We start from the raw sequence: 24,097 nt of genomic DNA, 5'->3' as shown, positions 1-24,097 counted from the left end.
TATGTATATACATACAGTACCGACCAAAAACTTAGGGTGACTTAGAAATGTCCTTATTTTTGATAGAAAAGCAGTATTTTTCAATTAAATTAATCAGAAATACAGTGTAGACATTGTTAATGTGGTAAATAGCTATTCTAGCTGGAAATGAATGATTTTCAAGGGAATATCTCCATAGGGGTACAGAGGAACATTTATAGCAACCATCACTCCTGTGTTCTAATGCTACATTGTGTTAGCTAATGGGGTTGAAAAGTTAATTGATGATTAGAAAACCCTTGTGCAATTATGTTAGCACATGAATAAGAATGAGTTTTCAAGGAAAACATGAAATTGCCTGGGTGACCCCAAACCTTTGAACGGTAGTGTATATAAAGTCAGTGTTGTCATAATCAGTGTCCTACAGTGATCTTTGACCACCAAAATCACCCTTGACTCTAAATGGTTGTTTGTAAAAAATGTGAAGAAATCCCCTCAAGATGTGAGACTGTCAGGCAACCTGAAAACATAATACTTCAAGAAGAAGAAGTCTCAACACATCCCTGCACAGCTGGCAAATTGGTCTGAAGTGGTGTCAGATCATCAGTTTCAGAAATTTACAGAAAAGACAGTCACAGCTGCCCTCTTAAACACTGCTTTATGGTCTGTCAGAACTCGTACAGAGGATGTCTTGTCCAGCCACGCTGGAAATCACAGCCTGTATATTTAGTCTGAACAGCCACACTGGAGGGCAGAGTGTGAAGATGTGATGATATTGTTTAGAAATGTGGATAACATCACGAATTGCAACCACAGCCTGTCTTTGAAGGAGTTCAACAGGCTCTGACCTGTGCAAAGCTGACCTGTCACAGCATAAAGTGTGTATATACAGTACATGAGGACATTTTGAAGGGCAAAATAAGCCTCTAAATTTCAACATGAAGACAACATGGAAGCCACTTATTGTCACATATGATGACGATATACAGATCTTTATGCGCACTGTTTTTTGTGCTCCTACGAATGAGTCCACATTATTATTTTGGCATGTTAAAACAGCTAAACACTGGAACCTTAGCTTGCCATTTTTGCCACATATCAAATTCTACAAAATGAAAAGAGCAAAGGTAGAAGATGCACTCCAGTCTGCTGAAAGAGTGGTGCTCACCTGCGATGGCTGGACTTCTAGTTCCACAGAGACGTATGTAACCATCACCGGCTGTGATACGTCCAGGTTAATATAAACATTGTTAAACACCTCAGGAATGCCCAGGGTTTGGGTTATATAGAACTGAAATGAGCACAGGATTTCATTTCTTTTGTTATGCCTTTTAAGCACTGAAATGGGCCCAGTTTAAATGAAACAACTTATTATGCTGCAGCTAAACACCTTTTTTTTAAATAAAAAAAACAAAACATATTTTTCTATTTTTCTATTTTCTATTTATTTTGTTTAATGTTCATTTGCACAAAAGAGACTGTTCTTACAAAGAATCTGATAATGTTTTGTCAGTTCTGGGAATAAATATGTAATTTAAATATGTAAATCCTGTTTTTTGTCTTTTTTCTGTATTTTTTCTTCAGTTGCAAAAATATCGTGATAAATCATAAGTGAGATTTCTTGCAATGTATCAATTATCGCAGATATCATGGATCATGTTATTATCATTATCACGGGCCAAGTATCCTCACAATGTCGTGTCATTACTTACTTGTATCATCCCACCCCAGTATACAGTTTTAGGAACTTTCTGGGGCTTCAAAACCACCTTTGTCTAAAAACTTGATGGTCCCACATAACAAATAAGTGAACCCTGAAGACAATGTGAGACATGACAGCAACATATTTCCTGAATTCTGACACAAACTGACCAACTGTGGTTTAATATCTGGCCACTAAAACAGAAATGCTGCAGTGTTAGTCAAGGCATTGACATTACATTTTCTGGCTGCTTACGATGTTTATAACAAGTTTCAAATGCCCTCAGAGAACAGTGGTTGTGATTGGTGGAAAATCTAAAGTCACATTTGCTCAGTGTGTAGCCCTGAGCTGAAACACTGAAGGCATTACATTTCAAACGCCACTTAACTGCCCCCCTACAGAGCAGACACACATCATGTCAACCATATCAGCTCTAATGTGCTGCAGGCTGTCAGGAAAGAGCTCTGGATGTTAAAGCAGCACCTGGACTGTTAACAGAGGAACCAGAGTTGAGCTCACACCTCCACCAACCCCCTACTGTCAGAGGAATGTTATTATACTGTAGATCCATGGACAGAGTGGAGCACGCTCACATGGTGGAGCTTCCTCCTTTGTTTTTGATTGACTGATTATGATTTTTTTTTTTTCCATTTTCCATTAGATTTGTAGTTGCACAGTCTGATGATGATCTTTGGACATCAGGAGTTATGAGCCACGAGTCTTTTAAACAGTGTTCAGTGTCACTAAAGTCATAAATTCAAAATCTTTTCCGCACAGTCTAAAAACTGCAACAAACCAAACATAATCTTATTTCTTGGTCACATAAGTTATGGATTGGAAACACAAACTACCTCATCATGATCTTGAATTTAACGGGTCACTCCAGAGTTGGAGGACATTTTACGTCCCACACATTAAATTTCAAATAATCCATGTACAAAATACTAAAACATGCAGTTGTTGTGTAAATGTATTTGTCCTGAGACCAAATATGAAAAACACCAGAAGAAAAGAATGTTTGAAAATATTTTTTATAATACCAATTACGTCAAGAGTTCCACCTAAAATGTCATTTTTCTCTCGTCCCACCCCCCTCATGACCAAACTGAGTCTCAAATAAAACAATTAAATTGAAATTTAAATCTCCTTTTTTTGGTAACATTTTTAATCAACACAATATTTTTAATAATAGTTATTATACATGGAACGTGTGTCCCACAACAACCTCATTAGCATAACCTTTTTAGCTGTTAGAAGAAGAAGAAAACAGTGAATCACATGATATGCTGGAATTAACATCATCAGTTTTCCAGTAGAATGGGTAGAGCAAAGCTATGTCCTCTCTTCTATTTTTCATATTTTTCATAACATTGTCAGCCTTGATTGAATGTCTCACTCTACCTCATATTATCAGGATAAGACAAATTCTTTTTACTTTTTTCTTGACTTGTTTCCATCAGTACGTTTGTCCTCTTGGTTAGCAGTAACAGCTAGCTAAATATCTAGCTTCTACTCCTGAGAAAAGCTAACATTAGCATGGTTTAGCAACCCTGTTATTGTGATTAGAGTAGGATTAGCAAATAACAAATAAAACTTGAAATAAAAATGGTACCATTGATGTGTAAACTGAGCCAATCAAGCCTTTGATAGTTTATTGCCTATTATTGATGAGAATGTAGCAGAAAACTGTAAAAGAGAAGGTTTAATTTTCAAACATTTTAAAGCCAAAATGTCCTCCAATTCGAGAATGACCCAAACACAACTCTGCATGTGTCTTACATGAAGTTCATATCAGATATCACACAAGTTTTCCATTTGAGCAAACATCACCGTTTGCACACGTGATTATCTCGGGCAAACAAGATATCAGGTTGTACATTGTTCACACAACAGTTTGTTCAAGTGATTATTGTGGACAAACAAAATTTTCACAACAGCTGGTACACACAAGTTAAGAACAGTGCACAAAAGTGAATACAAATACACTCAAGGTAATACAAATACGCACAAATTAATGGAAGTACACATGAGTTAATACAACTACACAGAAGTTAATACTAGTACAGAAAAATGATCCAAGTACATACATATTATTGCCAATACACACAAATTAATACAGATACACAAAAGGGTTTTACAAACATACACAAGTTAATACAAGAACACATAAGTTGATACAAGTACGCACAAATTAATAGAAGTGCACACAAGGTAATGCAAGCATATTTTTCTGCCAACAGTATTTAACAATATTTTGGAGTTTATCTAACTAAACATTTTTGTGCCTTTTGTGCACAATGTAATGATTGTACACACAAGTTACCACAAAGTCACTTGTGAGAACAAGACGTTACCTTGTGGGCTCCAGATATGGACCTTGTGTTATCGATAAGAGTCATGATAACTGATTTCTGGGTCTCTGTGCTCTTCAACTTCTCCTAGCTGCTGTTTTGTCTGTTGCTGCTTTACTTAGTGATTGCTATGATTCCCAGACTGTCATTTTTTTTACAGTCCTAATAGAATGAGAATGAATGTGTTTTGACAGTGAGCCAAATGAACGGTAGGTGAGCGGTGGGGTGTGTCAGTGATTGCAGCCGCAGCGTGTGTGTTGCAAACAGAGTAAACCACAGAACAAACTAACACTTGTTGATGGGCCTCTTCGCAGCAGCTGATCCGCTCGCTCTGAGCAGGAGACGCTGCTTTGCTGTGGTTTAGTCTCTGACTGGGTTGCAAAATCAGCAAAGTGGAGCAACAGTGGCAGAGTTAATTATGGTTGACACATCAGGAGGGGGGAGGGTCTTCATCCTCCTCCTCTCTTCCTCCTTCACTCGCTGTGGGAGGAAGAATGTGGCAGAAAAGGAGAAGTCACTCATGCATGGATAGTAATGTAACGTTTGCAGCGAGAGGCAGCTGATCAATAGGACTGAAAAGGTCAAAGTTGGCTGTGAATAAACAAACACCTGCTCTGCATAATGATGGATATCATGCAGGTATAATGAGCTGTGTGGAGTCATCTGTTAGTGCTGCTGGCAATCTGCCAAACAGGTCATTACATCAAACAACGTGGACAGTTTGTTGAGTTCCCCTTCAGTGAAAATCAAGTGCTGTTCCTTGCTAACTTGTTCATGTGGCGTTTTATACGCCGGACACAACAGGAGCAAAATGAAACAACATGGCTGAGCTACTCTGATGTTACAGCTTGCCATTGTGCAGTGTCGAGTAGTTTCATAATGTTTCAGCAGAACTGTAGGTGAGCTGTGATGCTGTAAAGTAGGGGTATCAAACATATGGCCCTCAGGCCAAAAAGGGACCACCAGAAGGTCCAACCGGACTTTGCAAAGTCTAAAAAATTACAGAGAAGACATCAACTGAAAATTGTAAATTTGTAAAACTGTAAGCTTTCAATCATTTCTAGATCTTGGCAAGTTGTTTTGATCATAAAGTAAAATCGTAGATTGTTCAGTTCCAGATACCAGTAACTAAATTTTGTGTGATGATAAACTGAAGCACAATATTGTTGAAACTAAACTTTATTAAAATTATTTTTCTTTGGAAATTTCAGGTTCTTTTGTTATATGCTGCCACCATTTTTTGTAATTTTTTTTCTGTAAGGATTTTTATTTTTGTCTTTTGCTCCAATATTTTGTTATTTTTTGTTGTTATTTTGTTTTCTTAACTTATTTTTCTTTTATGTTTAAAAGCGAGAAAGTCATCTGGAATTTCATTGTACACTGTATATAATGACAATAAAGCTTTCTTATCTGATCTTAAAAAGATAGTTCATTAAATGTGAACATTTTCAGAATGTATTGTTGTGTGCTAAAACAAAGGGGAAAATTTGGAGCTGGAGGTTATTATGCTCTGATATTGCTGGTCCGGCCTACTTGAGATCAAACTGGGCTGAATGTGACCCCCCGAAATTAAATGAGTTTGACAAAACTGCTGTAAATAGTCCATGTACGTTTTTAATTGTAGAAGGTGAACAGTTCACATTGCTCAAACCTAAAATCAGCTAATTATCCAGCTTTTATCCACACGCTGTCAGATGTGTTCTCCCTCCCCCTTGAATGACAATGGCACATGCCTACAAGTGCAATATCTATGCTTAACTGCAATATTTATGATTGTATGGAATGCTCATATCTCTGGTCCATATTTGATCTTTTGTATATATATATATATATATATATATATATATATATATATATATATATATATATATATATATATATATATATATATATATATATATATATATATATATATATATATATATATATATATATAAATAAATCTGTGTTAGATATTGCTTTATATAATTTATCTTTTAAAGCACCAGACTAATTTTACTTATTTTCACTGTTTTTTGTGACAATAAAGATGTATTGTATTCTACTCCATTCCATTCTAAAGGAAGGAAACACAGCGAGCTCAAACCTCAGAGGCAACATTTAATGTCTGATTCATAATGGACACGTTATCAGCTATTGTGAAGTGATATGTGACGTTTTCAAACAGATTAGAAATTCCTACATGAAGAAATGAGAATGACATGAAGCTAGCTCTCCTGTCACTGAACCCCAGGAGAGTTAGCTCTGAAAATTCCATAAAAGTGCCACTTCATAAGTGTCCACCTTTCACTGCAGCCACTTTGTTTAATGTTTATTTAACCTGCAATACATTTCCAATGTAAGGCCACTTTACTAAGGCTGTAATGGCCTTTTAAATCTGTCACTCAGCTCTGGATTGCTCTGTTTTTTAGTGCAGGGTAGTAACTCAGGCTAAAGGCTAACACTAGCCTGCATTTATTGCTTCCCAGCAGGCCCGCTAACAGGTTGTGGGGGATTTTTGTTGTTTCATCACGTCTTTTAACTAACTTATAGAAATTATTCACAATTCCAAAGCGTTTTATGCACAATTATCCTGAATTAGGTGGTTGATAGCCGCTAAATGGTGTCCTAAGTGTTCTTTTTAAGACAGCTTAACAGGCTGAATTTAGAAGCTGTTACTTTCAGATGTTAGCATTAAAAAGAACTGCAGCTAACAAAAGCTGGAACAAACAGAATGGAAAGAAGAATGTGCATTTATTATTAGCCATACTTAGAAAAGAAAATGATGAGTAAATAAATATCTTTATTTTGAATAATGGTCTCATTGTTTGTGACTTTTGTTTTCACTGCCTCCACATAACTGAGGCCGTTTCTGTTCATATACAGCGGCCTGTCTGCTCTCTGCCTGCCGTGGCGTTACAGTAAAATGTCTAAATCTACATGACAATGTCAGGACATCTATCTGCTGCTGGACCAACACTTCCGGACAGAATCACGCTTCATCCAGCGGCAGCGTCAAGTTACCGCAGTTCACCGTGAAACAGAGAGCAGCTTTCCGCCCTGACAAATAAGAGCATCGAGCCAGCAGGAAATAGCAGCCAGCACAACTAACCACCGTCTGTCTAGTGAGAAAGAACCTGCGGAAAGTCTGCTACTGTCACTGAGACCAGCTGACCAGCGTATACACACAGCAACAGTAATCTAAGAGATGCAAACAAACAAATAAATAAAAATAAATAAAAAAAAGTTCTCCTCCGTCCACACTGCCTGTAGACACCACGGTCCTATTATCACACTTGAACTTGTATTATGTCTCTTATCCGGGTTGTTTTCTCCTGACTAGATCCTTGCTTGTGTTGTATCTACTCTCAGATGTACACTGATTTGGGTATAAGTGTCTGATCAATGAAACTGTAGAATTATAGATGCTTGAGTACCAGACGAGCATCATTATTCTAAATAAGAAACACACACGTCATTCTGACACTGAATGTGTCAGTTACCCCACCTCATTTTCAAATTCTGTCATTGGGCTTAGAACAAAAATTATGACTTGACTGTAACTTTATTAGAGAGCTGACACAACGTCAATGTCAAGAAATAAAATATGTGTTTTTTAAATATATTTACAGTGTGAATGATTTAGGTTTAGTTCAACCTCTTGTACAGAATTTTACAGACAGCAGGGATGAAACCTGTTTTAAAGATTTATGAAAACAGACTGCTGAACAATGAAGTCTGACTCTGAACCTGCAGCCAAAACCAAGAACCAGCAGCTGGATGGACACAGTGATGTCTCAGCTAGGAGGGTGACCTGAGCAAGACAAGAACACTTCTGACATGAGGGTCTTATCCAATGGAATTTAAATGGTAATTATCCTTTGAGCTTTATCAACAATTAATTAAAACAAAACTTAAGTCACAATTTCAGGTTTTAATTAACTGAGGGTTTATATATATATATATATATATATATATATATATATATATATATATATATATATATATATATATATATATATATATATATATATATTTATATATATATGTGTGTTTGTATGTGTGTGTGTGTGTGTGTGTGTGTGTACGACCAATTATCCTTTATATGAGTTCTCATGCTGTTCTACATGGTGGTCTGTCTGTATGAGTGAGTGGTAGGAGTGAGTGATTAAGAAAGCCTGAAGAAGTCATTGTTTTGACAATTGATATCTATCCATCCATTATCTATACACCACTTAATCCTCATCAGGGTCGTGGGGGCTGGAGTCTATCCCAGCTGACTTAGGGTGAAGGCAGGGGACACCCTGGACAGGTCACCAGTCTATCACAGGGCTACAAATATAGACAAACAATAACATTCACACCTATGGACAATTTAGTTACCAATTAACCTCAGTATGTTGTTGGACTGTGGGAGGAAGCCGGAGTCCCCAGAGAAAACCCACACATGCACAAGAAGAACATGCAGAGGACGGCCAGGACACAAACCGAGGATCTTCTAGCTGTGAGGCGACAGTGCTAACCCCCGAGTCACTGTGAAGAAGGCATACTGATATGTGCTGGAAAGATATTAATCAATTAATTAACAAGACATTTTGGCACCCCAATATGATTAATGGTCTCAGCCTGACCACCGCTATGAAACTCTGCTAGATTTTTCAAGACCAAACAAATAGTTTAACATTAGAAAATGTCATTTAAACATATTTCCAAATGTGTCAAATAATCTGGAAGTTGCAGCCTTTTAAACATTCACTACCTTTCAAAAGTTTGGGGTCACTCATATTATTTATTATCACCTTGGTGATTATGTTATTATTATTATTATTATTATTATTATTATTATTATTATTATTATTATTATTATTATTATTATTATTATTATTATTATTATTATTATTATTATTATTATTATGACTGATATTAGGGCTGCACAGTGGCGTAGTGGTTAGCACTTTCGCCTTGCAGCAAGAAGGTCCCTGGTTCGCGTCCCGGCTTTCCCGGGATCTTTCTGCATGGAGTTTGCATGTTCTCCCTGTGCATGCGTGGGTTCTCTCCGGGTACTCCGGCTTCCTCCCACAGTCCAAAAATATGCTGAGGTTAATTGATTACTCTAAATTGCCCGTAGGTGTGAATGTGAGAGTGATTGTTTGTCTATATATGTAGCCCTGCGACAGACTGGCGACCTGTCTAGGGTGTCCCCTGCCTTCGCCCGAGTCAGCTGGGATAGGCTCCAGCACCCCCCCGCGACCCTAGTGAGGATTAAGCGGTGTATAGATAATGGATGGATGGATGGATGACTGATATTAAGCGACTTGTATTCTATTTTTTTTCATTAATTTTACAAGGTATCTTGAGGTACTCCAGTTGTCAGGTTGCGTGTATTTACTTTGCTGCTCCTGCATATGACCACTAAAGTGTATCTTATCTGACCTTATTAATCACTGATACACAGTCCTTTACTACATAGCCTCCTCAGCTTCTCGGTGCTTTTATTTTCAGACCCTGGCCGGAGGTTGCAGCTGTCCTGCTGTCATACATTTGACACTGGTGCGTCCAGGCGGCGGAGGCACACACGTACAGGCTGCACACAAACACAAAGAAAGGTATCTAAAACGACTGCTTTGTGTTACAACGTCTAATATTGAAACACATTGTGTGCTTCGTGTGTTGTGGAGGGTGTGGGGGATGAATCTGTGTCCGTGTTGCCGTCAGGGGAGACTGTAGGAGTCGGTCCATCCTGTGACTGGCTGCTCTGAGATCAGCTGCATGTCGACGGATACAGCTTTAAAACCTTTAACGGCGTGTTGTGTTTGTTTTTAACGCGGTGTTGCGGCTCCAACCCGGCAGCAGCGGTCTGTCAGGACCTCGGCAGTCCTCATACTTCTCCAGGAGAAACTTTGACCGGGCTGGGGACTGTTGAGGTGTAGTGTCGGGCTCCCTGCCGACTGCGACATCGCCCCGTCGATGTATTTCTGCTTTTCCACTCCGACCCACTGGGCTCCATCGGCAGCAGAGGTGTGTGTGTGGCCGCGGATCGCTCCGTGCTGTCGGCCACAACGAGGCCTCCACACCAACTATTTCACCAAATCATTTCCTTTGTCGCAGCCCCAAAGGGCTAAAAATACCGCCCGACTGCAAACATTAGCGGAGGTCACTATTGAGCTTTATGAAAGAGCAGAATGCTCCGCCGATAAGAGCGATAAGTTCCTCGATATGAGCCACAGAGGCTGGATTTAAACCGGAGGAACCAGTTAACTCGGGTCAACGTCTAGTCCAGGCCTGCTAGTTAAAACGACGGAAACGTTTATGGAGTCCGTGACTGCTGGGATTCATAGTTAGAGGCTATACAGCGCATACGTATGTGGAAAGCGATGCGCATGAATCCGTTAAAAAAAATCCACAAATTTAAAGTTATCGCGCGTGTCAGCAGCTCTGTCCACTCAGTGACACACTCCGTGGGATTGTGTAGGAATGGACTTGAATTCGGCACACCACCACACACTTCTAGTAATCAATAAAATTTCAACATAAATTGGTTCACACAGCTTACTGCCGCCCACGGGCATCCAAGTGGAAAACATCAGTTGTAGAAAGTGCAGTTTTATTGCAGTATTATTGTACTGGAAGCATGCCGAGTTTAGCAGCGCAACCTGGAGGTTTCTGACACATCCCAAGTGTTGCAGCAGCTTTGCCCTTCAGCAAAGTTCTGCAGTTAAATGTCAGCTTTTTGGAATGATGTTTTGGGGCAAGGAGGTAAATCTTGTGTTCCTGTCTGCTCCTCAGGCTCGGTATGTCGGATGAAGATTCCCGTGCCAGCACAAGCTCTTCCTCCTCTTCATCCTCAACTCACCAGCAGCAGCAGCAGCAGCAGCAAGAGGCGAACCCCCCCAAGAAACGAGAGAGCAAAGTCAGCATGAGCAAGACCTCCAAACTCCTGTCGACCAGCGCAAAGAGGTGAGAGAGCTGGAGACTGGTGTGGTGTAGGAGGGGGAGTGTGCTCTGCTACATAATGATCAGGACTGGCTCCCGCTCAGAGTTTTACCCCCATTTAAAGTCTTATTTTACACTTGGCTGCAATGAGTGGTTTGAAGGCTCACGGCTCCATGTCTGCTTGTAAATTCTGCATGTTATCCTCTTTAACGAGGGTTCACCACCTTCTCCTGTAAGTTGTTAGTTTGTCCTACTTAAAAGTGACAAGTTGAGCCTAATTCTGGGCGTGCAGAGCAGGAATTAGAAAACATGGACACCAAGGGCCTCAATCCACAACTGCAGTGTTTTTGTTCGAACATGAACAGAGAGTTTTTGATGTAATGATCAACATATGACATCGCTCTAATTGAAAGGCTCTTTGTGGTTCTTCAGACTAGTTTGACACAGAATGAGGTTATTTTACGGTGTGTAGTTGCAGTGCACAGTGGCTTGGTGGTTAGCACTTTCGCCTTGCAGCTAGAAGATCCCTGGTTCACATCCCGGCCTTCCCGGGATCTTTGTGTATGGAGTTGGGCTTCCTCCCAATGTCTAAAAACGTGATGAGGTTAATTGGTAATTCTAAATTGTCCGTAGGTGTGATTGTTTGTCTCTATATAAAGTCCTGTGATAGACTGTTATCTGTCCAGGTGTCCCTTGCCTTCATCCTAAGTCAGCTGGGATAGACTCCAGGCCTCTAATGAGGATTAAGCGGTGTATAGATAATGGATGGATAGTTGCAAAGCAGCTGTTTCTCATTCCTACAGGACTTTAAAATTTACAGCTTTTCATCTTTTTTTTTTTTGCTTTTGCAGAATTCAGAAGGAACTGGCCGACATTACATTGGATCCACCACCAAATTGCAGGTAGTTATTTTTTGCCCTTCAATGGGAATTGCTGTTTGTTAATGTGTAACCAATGACTTCTCTTCTCTGCATCGTATTAATTCAGCCGACACATAGATCTTTTTATTCGTTTATTACAGCCCCTTACAGTCGATAAAAGAGACACACAAAATCTTCCGTCACACAAGGCTTGTACTCCTACAGAAATTAAATAATGTGTAATCATATTAGAGCAACTTCTAAGTACAATTATATTACATTATAGCACACAAATTACAACAGCACAATCTGGCTTACCTCTCTCTAAGAACACACATACAAAAGGAGAGAGGCAGGAAAAGCTCATTTATGGGACAGGGTGGGGCGGCTAAAAGTGTACGTAGGGTACAGGGACCCCCCAGCAAAGGTTCCACACAACAACTGAGAGACAAACCAAACTTTGTGTAGTTATACCAGTAAAAAATAGCAATAAAAGAACAATAAAATAAAATATGTATGTTATATTATATATTACTAATACAATAATACATATATCTTTAACCCACAACCATTGCTGCACTACTGACTCTGTTACAAATGCACATATCCCTTCACTTATGTTCATGAAAAACAGCCTTTTTTAGTCCGTTTGCCTGAATAGAAAAAAATATCTTTTGGTTCACTGCCTTGTACATCTAGTCAATCAAAGGACAAATAGAAATCAAGGTAATGGCAGCCGGAATGGTCTGCTTTTTAAAGCTGCAGCTAAATGTGCTTTTTGTTTGCTCGTCTTTAGACTTCTCCAGTAAATTCTACATGGATTACAAGGTTGACCGTTTGCTTATAGAGCTTTGCGTGCTCCTTTCACGTTTCAGCAGACTCCTTTTATTGGGGGAGTGTTGAGTGTGTGGTCAGATTTGTAATGTGTCTTACTCAGTTCTTCAATACATGGCTCCTGATTTCAGTACAAATTTTGCTAATTTTATCTTTTTCTTCAATTTTTTGTGCAGTTTCTTGTATGAAAAAAACATTCCATATTTAAGATGTGTGTTTATCAAATCACAATGTCGTTTGTCTTTATGTCAAAACTGCAAATAAAGGAAGTGATTCCAAAATGCAGGAGCTGCAGTTGAACTGAGTGTTAAAGTGAACACTGAGGTGTTGATTCGTCAGCGAGTGTTGTTTCTCCTGGTTCTGTTGGATCTGTAGTGTGTTGCGGTCTGGTCAGTGTTCCCTCAGTGCCGGTGTCTGTACTGTTGCATTCTGTGCAACAAATTGACGGAGTGGTTGCTCTTGTTCTGTATAATCTTGATGATCACCTCATTATTAATCACCCCCGGGTTAATTGTTGTCATTGATGAATTTCCCAGGACCTCAGATCTTGGTCATAATAATCATCACCATTAAGGATTCAAGGCTGCGCAGCAGTCTACTACTACTGCAGCATTCATGCCATGCTAGAGTTACTGTAAATACCAGTTTACCACTTAGAAACAAGAACAGCACAGAGCGCAGTACTCCACCAAGGCTGCTCAGTCTTTGTATGATATCTGACGGCTGAAACTTTGAAAAATTTGTGGCAGAAATCATGGCACTATAGAATGTGGCCATTTAATGTAGATGTACCCACAAACAAAATGACCTTGCGCTGAGCACAGGCGTGTTATGCATGTACACGTTATGTACGGATACCGCATCGTGTGACCTGAATATGTAAGTAAGTAAGTAAAATTTATTTATATAGCACCTTTCACAGATATAAAATCACAAGATGCTTTATAACAAAAATAAAACAAGCCGTTCTGCTATCTTGCAATGATTCGGAAATCCTTAACAAATCCGTGGATCAAGACTATAAGCTGCATTACTGCCAAATAAAAAATCTAATCACTTGGTCCTTGTGTCATTTCTGACCTTCTTTGAAGGTCAGAAATAACTTCTCCTTCCTTGACCTTTCTTTCATCCAAATCCATTATTCCGTTTTTGAGTAATGTTGCTGACAGACAGACGGACAAACGTACGCTGATCGTCACATACCTCCGCCGTGTTCCTTGGCTGAGTAATAACATACAAAAGTTGTAAGTTTCAGGGAATGTACAATTTTTTGACAGCTTCCTTTTAATTGATACATCAAAGAGATCATATTGTGATTATTTTAACGGATATTTTGATATGAGTCACTGGACTGCAGGTATAAACCTTCCGTTATCCATGTCTTTCAAATTCATTTCAAAATCCCTTTCGCTCTGGGAAACAACAGGAACCTCTGAGCAGCGACCCACACACTGAACATTTTAAGATTTGCTGAGGATTTGGATTGTTCAAATACTGCTCTGTGTTTTGGTGAATGAGCTATGTTGATCACAGCGCTGACCTCCCTGCATGCAAATACTCCTCTGTCACTATCTCAGTGGCACACAGTGACCGCATCCTTGGCTTCGCTCCAACCATAACTGTGATTGTTTTATTATATATATAAAATACACACAAGCAGAGTGATAGTAAGGTGCAGCCAGACCATTATGTTCTGCTTCTGAGTGAACAGTTTTGTCTTTTACCCTGAAGCAATTTGTTTGGGGTTTTTTTTTAGAATTTTTATTTTTGTTGCATGTTGACTTTGCAGGCAAACAAATACCAATCAGGTCGATGTAGTTCAACATAAACTCTTTATTCAAACCTCTGCACACATAGTGAACTTACACAGACTTTGTTATGTTGTCTCAGACACAACACTAATGATGGTCGTTTACTAACATACTGAGTATATGAGCTGCCGCTATGTTAGCTTAAAAAACAAAAGTGGAGCGCTAGCAGCAGCTGTCTCATTAGGGGTGGTTGATCAGATATCAAAGGTTTGTCATAATTACCATAACTGTTGAAAGCTATGTAACTCACCTTTGAATCTCATGATAATACGTGAGTATTATTGAAAAGGGTAATTTATTCAAAGTATGTGAGGTTTTCTGTCCAGGCTTTTTTTCAGACTGCTTGGTTTGGGACAGAAAACAAAAGGAAAAACCCCGTAACCAGCTGCAGGGTTTTATCTGGTTCTATTCATTTAGGTGTCAGAGCTGAGCCCAGAAGGAGCAGGTTAGCATTCCTAGTGAGGATCCGGTCTGGAAGAGAAAACAGATCTCTGACCTGTGAAACAGCTTTTATTGTTTGCCGGATTGGGTCTGTGTGACCCGTCTTTGAATCAGGTGCGGCAGGTTCAGGCAGGTATCATGAAAACGAATGTCCAGCATGTGTGCAACATGTGGTACGGCTACTACAAGTCTCCTGCTATTACTTAACATGCTGTAAGCTGCAGATGTGTTTTACACAACACATCTCGGACATGATTTTGGAGTACATTCATAACTCTCTGTTGTGCATATTGTGTTTGGATAAATTGTATTGTGTCACTGAAGTGAAGCAATCTTGTGTTGGCATGGCCTCGCTACAAGGCACAGAGCAGAGCCAGGAGTTGAACAGAGGTGTAAGAGTCCGGCATACTTGATGTCTTTTTGAAGCTTTTTTCCATCAGTTTGAAGTAATGACAGGCCTGTTGTTGATTATTGCCTATAAAGTGGATGTCTGAACTCCCGGACATGATGTCTAGACCTTAAAGGCAAGCTGATTGCATGGCAGCGAGCTCAAAAACCACGAGTTACGCAGCTAAGACCCAAAACAAGCATTTAGACGATGCAATATGGCCACAGGAGAGCTTTAGGCTTCACCAGGGGCTGTTTAACTCAACACTCACAGCGTGTGTGCTGTGTGTGAGTCATAATTTCAACTTTAGCAAAATGTGCTCTGTAGCTGGCTGTACCCCCAAACCCCCTGTGTTGTCCCGGATTAACTACTTCCACTGAGGCCTTCTGAGGCTCTGCTGGCTTAGTGAGAAAATGTTTCTGGTGAATGCGGATTTTTGACATGAGATTTAGCTTTGAAAGTCTGTCATATACAAAAAAATGTTCGATTTTATCAAATTAGTCGGATATACACTACTGTTCAAAAGTTTGGGGTCACTTAGAAATGTCCTTATTTTTGAAAGAAAATCAATTTTTTTCAATAAAGATAAAACTAAATGAATCAGAAATCCAGTCTAGACATTGTTAATGTGGTAAATGATTATTCTAGCTGGAAAAAGCAGATTTTTAATGGAATATCTACATAGGGGTACAGAGGCCCATTTATAGCAACCATCACTCCTGTGTTCTAATGCTACATTGTGTTAGCTAATGGTGTTGAAAGGCTAATTGATGATTAGAAAACCCTTGTGCAATTATGTTAGTACATGAATAAAAGTGTGAGTTTTCATGGAACACATGAAATTGCCTGGGTGATCCCAAACTTTTGAACGGTAGTTTCTGCACGTAGACAAAGATGTAATCAACAAATCTCACGAAAACCCTAAAAGCAGCAGTGAATCTCCCACTAACAGGTGTGTGTGTGTATCAAACCTTGATATACACTCATTACACTAGTTTTTTAGGTACACAGAGTCTGAAACTAATGCAGTGTAATACAACAAACCAACACTAAATCCTGATTCATTTTTGTTATTACGGGCTGCACAGTGGCTTGGCCTTGCAGTCGCCTTGCAGCTAGAAGATCCCCAGGTTTGCGTCCCGGCCTGGACCTGGGATCTTTCTGCATGGAGTTTGCATGTTCTCCCTGTGCTTCCACCCACAGTCCAGAAACACGCAGAGGTTAATTAGTAACTCTAAATTGCCTGTGGGTCCATTTGTCTCTATGTATAGCCCTGTGATAGACTGGTGACCTGTCCAGGGTGTCCCCTGCCTTCCCCCTAAGTCATCTGAGATAGACTCCAGCCCCCCACGACCCTGATGAGGATTAAGCATTCTATAAATAATGGAGCGATGGATTTTTGTTATTATGCTGACTTCATGTTGACACAGTTAAAGAGAGGTGGAGCTTGATTTGGACGATGTAGCTGTGCTGCTGCTGAATTAATCACTCAGGTGTGTGTGTTATTTAGCCTCATCTTACTGATTGAAATGAGGCGATCAAAGTAACAGGAACACAAGGAAGTACAAAGTAAAGTAATGCAGCGCAACAGCGTAACAAACTGCAGCCTCCAAAATGAGCTCACAGTTGACTAAACAGTTCTCTGAAATGGTTTACACAAATACTGATTTACTGCAAGACTGATGCCTGCATTAGTTTTAGCTCAGTGTTCCTTATGAACCAGCTCATTCCTCTGTGGCACTGAGTTACCCTGTTGCACTGGCTGACATGTTCCTTCATTACCTTGAACACACAGTGTTGTCCATTTTGCTTGTTTTACATACACTTGTATGTAAACAGGATTTGGAGAAAATATCTAATTGAGATTTTTCTCACAGATATTGCAATTTGATTTGTGATACATTTCTGTTTAGATTAAAGCTCCTGTAAATATTTATTTTGTAATCCATTTAAAATATGTGATTGAGCATTATTGCATGAGATGCCCTTAAAAATGGCATCATCTGTAAGACCATTGACTCAACACTATAAACCCTGGGTCAGACACACTGCATCATCTACAGTATTTGCTAAATTGTAGCATTTGTGATTTGCTCATTACATAGTTTGAAATTCAATGTGAAATTGATTAATTGTTTAGCGCTAACGTCCACTGTCCTGCTGTGTCAATACTCACTAGAGCTCCATATGTGAATTAATCCACTGCTGATAATAGTCCCTATCAAATGTTCTATTTCCTCCTGTTTGTGGAACTTGTTTCAAACCTGCAGGTCCCAGCTGCTTTCGAAAAATACAGAATCTTCTTTGGAAAAGTTACCTAAATTATTCATTTGAGCCATTTGTAAAGATTTGTCTTTGTGAGAGAATGAGCTCCAGATGGAATAGACAGATGAACTTATTGTTGGTTTTGTCTTTTTTGTGGGATTTATTAGCAATAAGGAAAGTGCAGAATAAAAACAGCTTTTTCTTTTAAGTACAGTTTCAAGTCTCAAGTGATTGTTTTTGTGATGGGGCTCTGTGTGGAAACTGGATGGAGTGAGGGCCACACCAACCAGGGTCTGGAGCAGGTGGAGAACTGGTTCAGGTACTGCCACACAAAGTGTACTGAGGCTTCAGAGCCGAACAAGAAAGCCACCAAGTCTGATGAGGTAGTTGAATATATTTTTAAGTTATTTAAAGTCAAATACTTGTATCTGACCGTACACCTAATATACAGTTATGTTTCAGAAAGCATAGTTGGGCCTTTAGTTAAAAATATCGCCCAACCATATGTCCAAGCATGTTGGGAAGATGTAAAGAAAAGACTGTAAACATCAGCAGCGTGTATTTTCCATTAGCTGTGCTTCTGCTCTCCTGCAATATGATGAGAGTTTTGCATTTTCAGGCATTGCTCTGTTTATTCAGTGGCACCCACATTTAAGAGACATTGTTCTCACCTGGCCAGATGAACTAATGAAGGAAATGCTTCAGAGCTGAGATAAATGGCTCCAGACATGCATGGTGTGAGTGCACTCTGACTGATTTATCCCTGTTTGCCCAGCAGCACTGAGAAAAGCTTCATCTCCCCATTTGGTCTGGTTTCACTGTATAGAAAACACCCTCTATTGAGCAGCACGTGCAGAAAGGGGATTTTTAGTGTTCTTTCTGCTTCATTTATCCAGCACAGAATCTGCTCATTAGGGTATGAATGGAGCCGACCAGCTACGCCGTGCAGATGCTGTTTAATGGATTACACGTAGATGAGTCGGTTTGACTGTTGTCTCATTTCTCTCAAGGTAGTTGAGGGCCTCCTTGCTCTTAAAAATGGACACTGACTGATGAAGAAAAGACCTATCCTGACTGGTTTCTATTATCATCGGCGCCTCCCTTCTAACAAAGTTTGTTTTATGAGCACTATAAGGCAGAGTCTTTCATCTGTCATTTATCAAAATCTAATTATACTCCACACTGAGAGTGCAGTGCAGGCCCCCTTTTCTCTTTCTACGGCCTCGTTGCCACTGAAGTGTGAACTGCAGACATCACAGGCCTGCTTCACCCCTTCCCCACCACCCGCCCTGCGTTGCTTTCATTCAACATGTTTTATTCCTTTTTCCTCTCCACCAGCTACTTTATTTATTGCTCGCTTCCTGACTCTTACTCTTTATCCTCTCTATCTTCCACGCTGCCTCCTGTCCTCCTGCGTTCTCATTCACCGTATCTCCTGTTGAGATGTTGCCCGCGGGTGTCAGACAGATTCCTGACATTCCAGGGTTGAGGCTCATGACAGCTGAGGAAAGTTAGAAGCTGTACAGTAAGGTGATTAGTGCTGAGTAGGTTTGGACAGATATGGTTTCATAAAGGCCCTTATTGATATTTTTAGCTGGAACCCTTTATAAATTACTTAATTTTTACATGGTTTGTCCCTGTTTGGGCTCTGCAGATCATACATCTGAGGAAGTAGCCAGGGCCTGTTGTGAGCCATCTGAGCTGCCATGGTCTTTCTGTTCAGTAGCTGATATCAGAGGCAGTCTGTCTCCACACACACCTCTGCAGCGTGTTACCAGCTTGCATGTTTGAGACTGCTGAGGTTTTGTGAACAGCTTCTTCACAGCTTTAAAAAGCCTCGTCCCTGGAGAGGAAGTGGCTGGCCTGTACACTGCTGTTACCACGGAAAGCCCTGAAAGCTGGACGCTGAGCTCTGAGCTGCTACTGCACAGATGGAAGTTTGAAGAAGCTCCCTTTCTGTGTGCCATGCTTTAGTTGGGCAGCAAAGGGAGGGAGATGTTTCATTTTATCTAACCTGTCAGCAACAAGTAGGGCTGAGAATTGAATTCCAGTGCTTAGTTTGATGGAGTTCTGAAAGTTGGCATGAAATGTCTGATCAGATATGTAATCTTGATTTGTTTTTCTCTAATCTTGCACAGAGGGTTTTAATTTTACAACTTGAATGGCTTCTTTTGATAAATAAAAGAAAGATTTTTCTTTAAGTTTGTAAATTCCTCATAATTCCTTGAAATAATGGTCGTATGTGGCAACAATTCTATGCTACCGTTCAAAAGTTTGGGGTCACCCAGACAATTTCATGTTTTCTATAAAAACTCACACTTTTATTCATGTGCTAACATAACTGCACTAGGGTTTTCTAATCATCAATTAGCCTTTCAACACCATTAGCTAGCACAATATAGCATTAGAACACAGGAGTGATGGTTGCTGGAAATGTTCCTCTGTACCTCTATGGAGATATTCCATTAAAAATCAGCCGTTTCCCGTTAGAATAGTCATTTACCACATTAACAATGTCTAGATTGGATTTCTGATTCATTTAATGTTATCTTCATTGAAAAAAATGCTTTTTTATCAAAAATAAGGACATTTCTAAGTGATCCCAAACTTTTGAACAATAGTGTGGGTATAATAGCGTCAATGTTCAGTAGCTGTACTTCAGGTTAATTGCCTCCAATCAGTTTCAGCCTAGTTATTTAGTCAGGTTTGTTTGAGTAACGGGTTGTGTACTGGCAAGCAAACAAATGACTAGACAAATAATTCAAATAATGAATGCAAGTTAAATACATAAATAGGACAAAGTTTCTCCGAGCTCATTTGTTCACAGCATGGGTACCCTCGCAGGATTTTGTGACATCATAGATAGCAATGGTCCAATGAGCATCTTCCACAAGTGTGATGAGGAAACTTGAAGTCTGCAGCTCAAATACACTAAGAGAGAAGTTAGAGGCCTTGTGTAGTTAAATATTTGATATGAACGATGTTTGCATATTCAAAGAGTCTGGATTGTTTTGTGAGTGAGGGAGGCTGGATGCTATTGTAGCTTACGTTTGCATTTCTCTCTTTTTGTCATCCCCGAGGACACGACCTCCACAGCAATTTTAAAGTTGAATAAAACCCACCCAATCCTCATGATGGCTGGTTGATTGACCTGTACAGTGTGAGAAGTTGTAGATTTTGGCTGCAGGAAGGCTGATTAAAACATGCAGTGTGAGGTTATACCATATTCACAATCATCATAAAGTGTCTGCAGCTTTACAAGCTAACCAGGTTAGCATGAGAGTTTGTAGCTAGAGCTGCTGCACAGCTAAATGTAGATGGAACTCGCTCAATAATATTCATTTGAAGAGTAGACATAAATAGACTTCTGACAGTAACTGTTCTAACACCAGGACTTATATCACAAGATTCATACCAAAACTTCTGGTGCACACACTGCTGTAAACTCAGCACAACTAATGGTCAGTTCATGGTTTCTGTGTGTGTGCAAAAGTCTGCGCGAGATAAATTTTGTTGCTAGCTTGAGTCCTCAAGGGTTTGTGCTGACCCCTCTGTGGACGTCTATCTGTAGGTCAATGTTTAAGACTTTATGAACTGTCTACACAGCAAACACACCAACTGCACATGCACCAGAAATATACACTAGAAATTCATTTTGCATGTCCTTCAGTATTCCTGCTTGCAATTTTCTCAGTACGAACAATCTCATCCAAACTGCTGCACACTTGACACCAACTATGGTCAGTTATCAAAACATAAATGCAAAAATTCAAATCAGATGATGCCTGGTCAGGTATAAATAGCACGGTTTACCCTGACCCTATTTCCACATGGGTCTGAGTATAATGTAGGGCTTCACCTTACCAGTATGTCTTTGTTATTTTTTTTATTGATTTTATATATATTTTTTAAAAGTGTTTTGTCGCTTGTAAATCCAAAAACACTTTTACAAATCCAAATGTAACCGGAAAGGGAATGTCCCAACTCCGGGGTTGAACTGGAAGTGACAGCGAGGAGCGGCTAATGCAACTTTTGGTTGTTGTTGATGGTGAACCAAGCGAGCAGATGATGTTTTGCCCGCTTTGTGTGGAACATATGAACCGATTGACGCTTTTGTTTTTTTTTGTTTTTTTTTTGTTTTTCGTGTGGTCTGTCTTTAGAGTGTTTAAATGGCACAGATCAGACTGACAGAGTGCATTAGCCGCTCCTCAGTGTCACTTCCGGTTCAACCCTGGAGTTGGGACATTCCCTGTCCGGTTAAATTTGGATTTGTAAAAGTGTTTTTGGACTTGTAAAAGTGTTTTGTCACTTGTAAATTTGTCTTGGAGGTTGTAAAAGTGTTTTGCATTATGTAAATTTGGTTTGCACCTCTCGGCCACCGTAGTTTTTTCTTAAACAGATAATCACAATAAACAAGGCAGCTCTTCTTTCCTTCGGGAGGTCACCATGGTGTTTTTTGTGCACATGTGCTGGATGTGTCACATATGCATACCTCCAATTATAACATTTATTAAAACGCATGCAAGTACGGAGTCTGGAGTTCAGGTCCAGAGCAGTTGGTGGATGCCTGAATGAAAACCATGAATTTACCTTTACTTGACATTCACAGAAGTTCATCTCTCCTTTCCTAATACTTCATATCAAATAATTTCAAACAGTTTCAAGGAAACTTAAAATATTTCATTAGAACTGAGGTACCAGCATTGTACAAAAAATTTTAATCTGTATCCAGCTTTAGACAGGCTCTGGCAATTTTTGCGCAGCCTCTTAACATTCGATGCTGCTGCAGCATCAGGCCAGAATTCCCAGATGTATTCGAGGAGTGCCAAACTCTCCCTGAGAGGCTATTGTGGAACATGATGTGCACATTCATTGTCATACTGAATAAATCAGAGTTTGGTGACTTTTCCTCTGGTTCCCCCCTCAGGACAGATGTTACATTGCTGTCATCGTTCATTGCTGCTAAAGGTCCAAGGATAGAAATTTCCTCAATTTATTTGATCTGTTCAGCAGGAGGAGAAAGATAGAGGAACGATCAGTCCACAGTGGTTGTTTTTGTTGTTGTGTTTTTAGTTGTCTCTCTGTGTTGGGCTTGTGATGGACTCATGATTCGTCCAGAGTGAACCCTGCCTTTAGCCCAGTGTCAACTGGGATAGGCTCTAACCCCCCTGCAACCCTCTCAGAAGAGGTGTCAAACATGAGGCTCGCAAGCAAAAACCGGCCGGCCTGAGGGTCTAATCCGGCCCGCGGGATGACTTTGCAAAGTCTAAAAATTACAGAGGTGAAAATGAATCCTTACTGTGAAAATATTTAAAGACACTTAACACTGTGCCATATAATGTGAGTCAGCAGCTTCAGTACCACAGTTTGGTTTGGTGGAACTCTATTGTTGATACATTGCCACAACTTTTATGTATTTTTTTTACGTATAAATTTTTAACATTTACAAGACGGGGACAACTTAACCATCTTCCTTAATAGTTCCCACTTTAGTGTGTGTGGTGTGGTGTGGTGTGTCAGGATTACTACACAGATGTGGAAATGAATGGATATTTAAAATAATTTCTAGATCTTGACAAATTGTAAAATACTGCATTGTTCAGTTCCAGATACCTGTGACCGAATGTTTTGTGTCTTTGTAGATCCACTGTGATTTGTAAATTGTGATACACGAATGATCAACTGAGGCACAATATTGTTGAAATGCCACTTACTTTGCTGAAGAAATTTCAGGCTGTTCATAATGTTTTGTAAAAAGACAGTTCATTAAATGTGAACATTTTCAGAACATACTTTTTTGCACTAAAACCAAGGGAAAAATTTTAAGTTGGTGGGGTTAGCCCTAAATCACATTTCATCAGTGTTCAAAATGTGTCACCAAAACTGATTAAATATTTTACAAGAGGGGAAAAAGCTGGGAAAATACTCAAAAAAAATTTTTTTAGTCATTTATTAGCGAATCTATTTTTCATTTCTCCGTGGCTTTAATATTAGACCAAGTTTCTTATTATTATCTGGATATTGATTTCCTCCATTTTTGCCCATAACGAGTGCAGTCTTTATGACAGAACATATCACTCTGAAATCTGACTCTCCTCTTCAGTAGAGGAATGCTACCATGTGATATTCATCCTGCACTGTCTTCATAAAGCAGTGAAAGAGCATCTACAGGCTGATTGCCATTGTATTAAATCGGCAGGGTGGGAGGGGGTGGAGGCGGCCACGTGCTGCTGTTGCACAGACTCTCCTCAGCACTCAAGAGAAGTGGAGTCATTATATTGTCTCAGTCAGGCAGCTTATTACAGTGTTTCTCCTTGTCATCACAATACCATTGCAAGCAGACAGTGGTGATTGAAAATGAAGCCCAGTGTGTGCTGATGACAGTGTGTATATTAGGGTCTACGCTGAAGAGCTCACACTCACAGCTCCCACTTCTAGAGGAAAAAGCACAGAGAAACGATACAAAGTGCGGAGATGGAGAAAAAGCACATTGATTTAAATATGAGCAGCTATAATGAAAGTGTGCTCAGTAAAGAGGAAGGAATATTAGGAAA

At 39.7% G+C, this 24,097-nt stretch overlaps 1 protein-coding gene across 2 annotated transcripts in view; it reads left to right on the top strand.

Moving 5' to 3' along the window:
• The first annotated feature begins 9,477 nt into the window (after nt 1-9,477).
• Nucleotides 9,478-24,097, top strand: part of ube2e1 (ubiquitin-conjugating enzyme E2E 1) — a 30,181-nt gene continuing 15,561 nt past the window's right edge. Inside the window, exons 1-3 of one of the 2 annotated variants that reach the window (XM_023277540.3) lie at nt 9,478-9,617; nt 10,798-10,968; nt 11,796-11,846. In XM_023277540.3, coding sequence (XP_023133308.2) covers nt 10,805-10,968; nt 11,796-11,846 — 215 coding nt within the window. In that variant the 5' untranslated portion in view covers nt 9,478-9,617; nt 10,798-10,804. Of the gene's footprint in view, nt 9,618-9,778; nt 10,030-10,797; nt 10,969-11,795; nt 11,847-24,097 lie in introns of those variants that run through there. The other variant, XM_023277542.3, reaches the window with a different exon arrangement.

This window comes from Amphiprion ocellaris, chromosome 15 (assembly GCF_022539595.1).
Source record: "Amphiprion ocellaris isolate individual 3 ecotype Okinawa chromosome 15, ASM2253959v1, whole genome shotgun sequence".
Lineage (NCBI taxonomy): Eukaryota > Metazoa > Chordata > Actinopteri > Pomacentridae > Amphiprion > Amphiprion ocellaris.
This window is presented reverse-complemented; position numbering and strand designations above follow the sequence as displayed.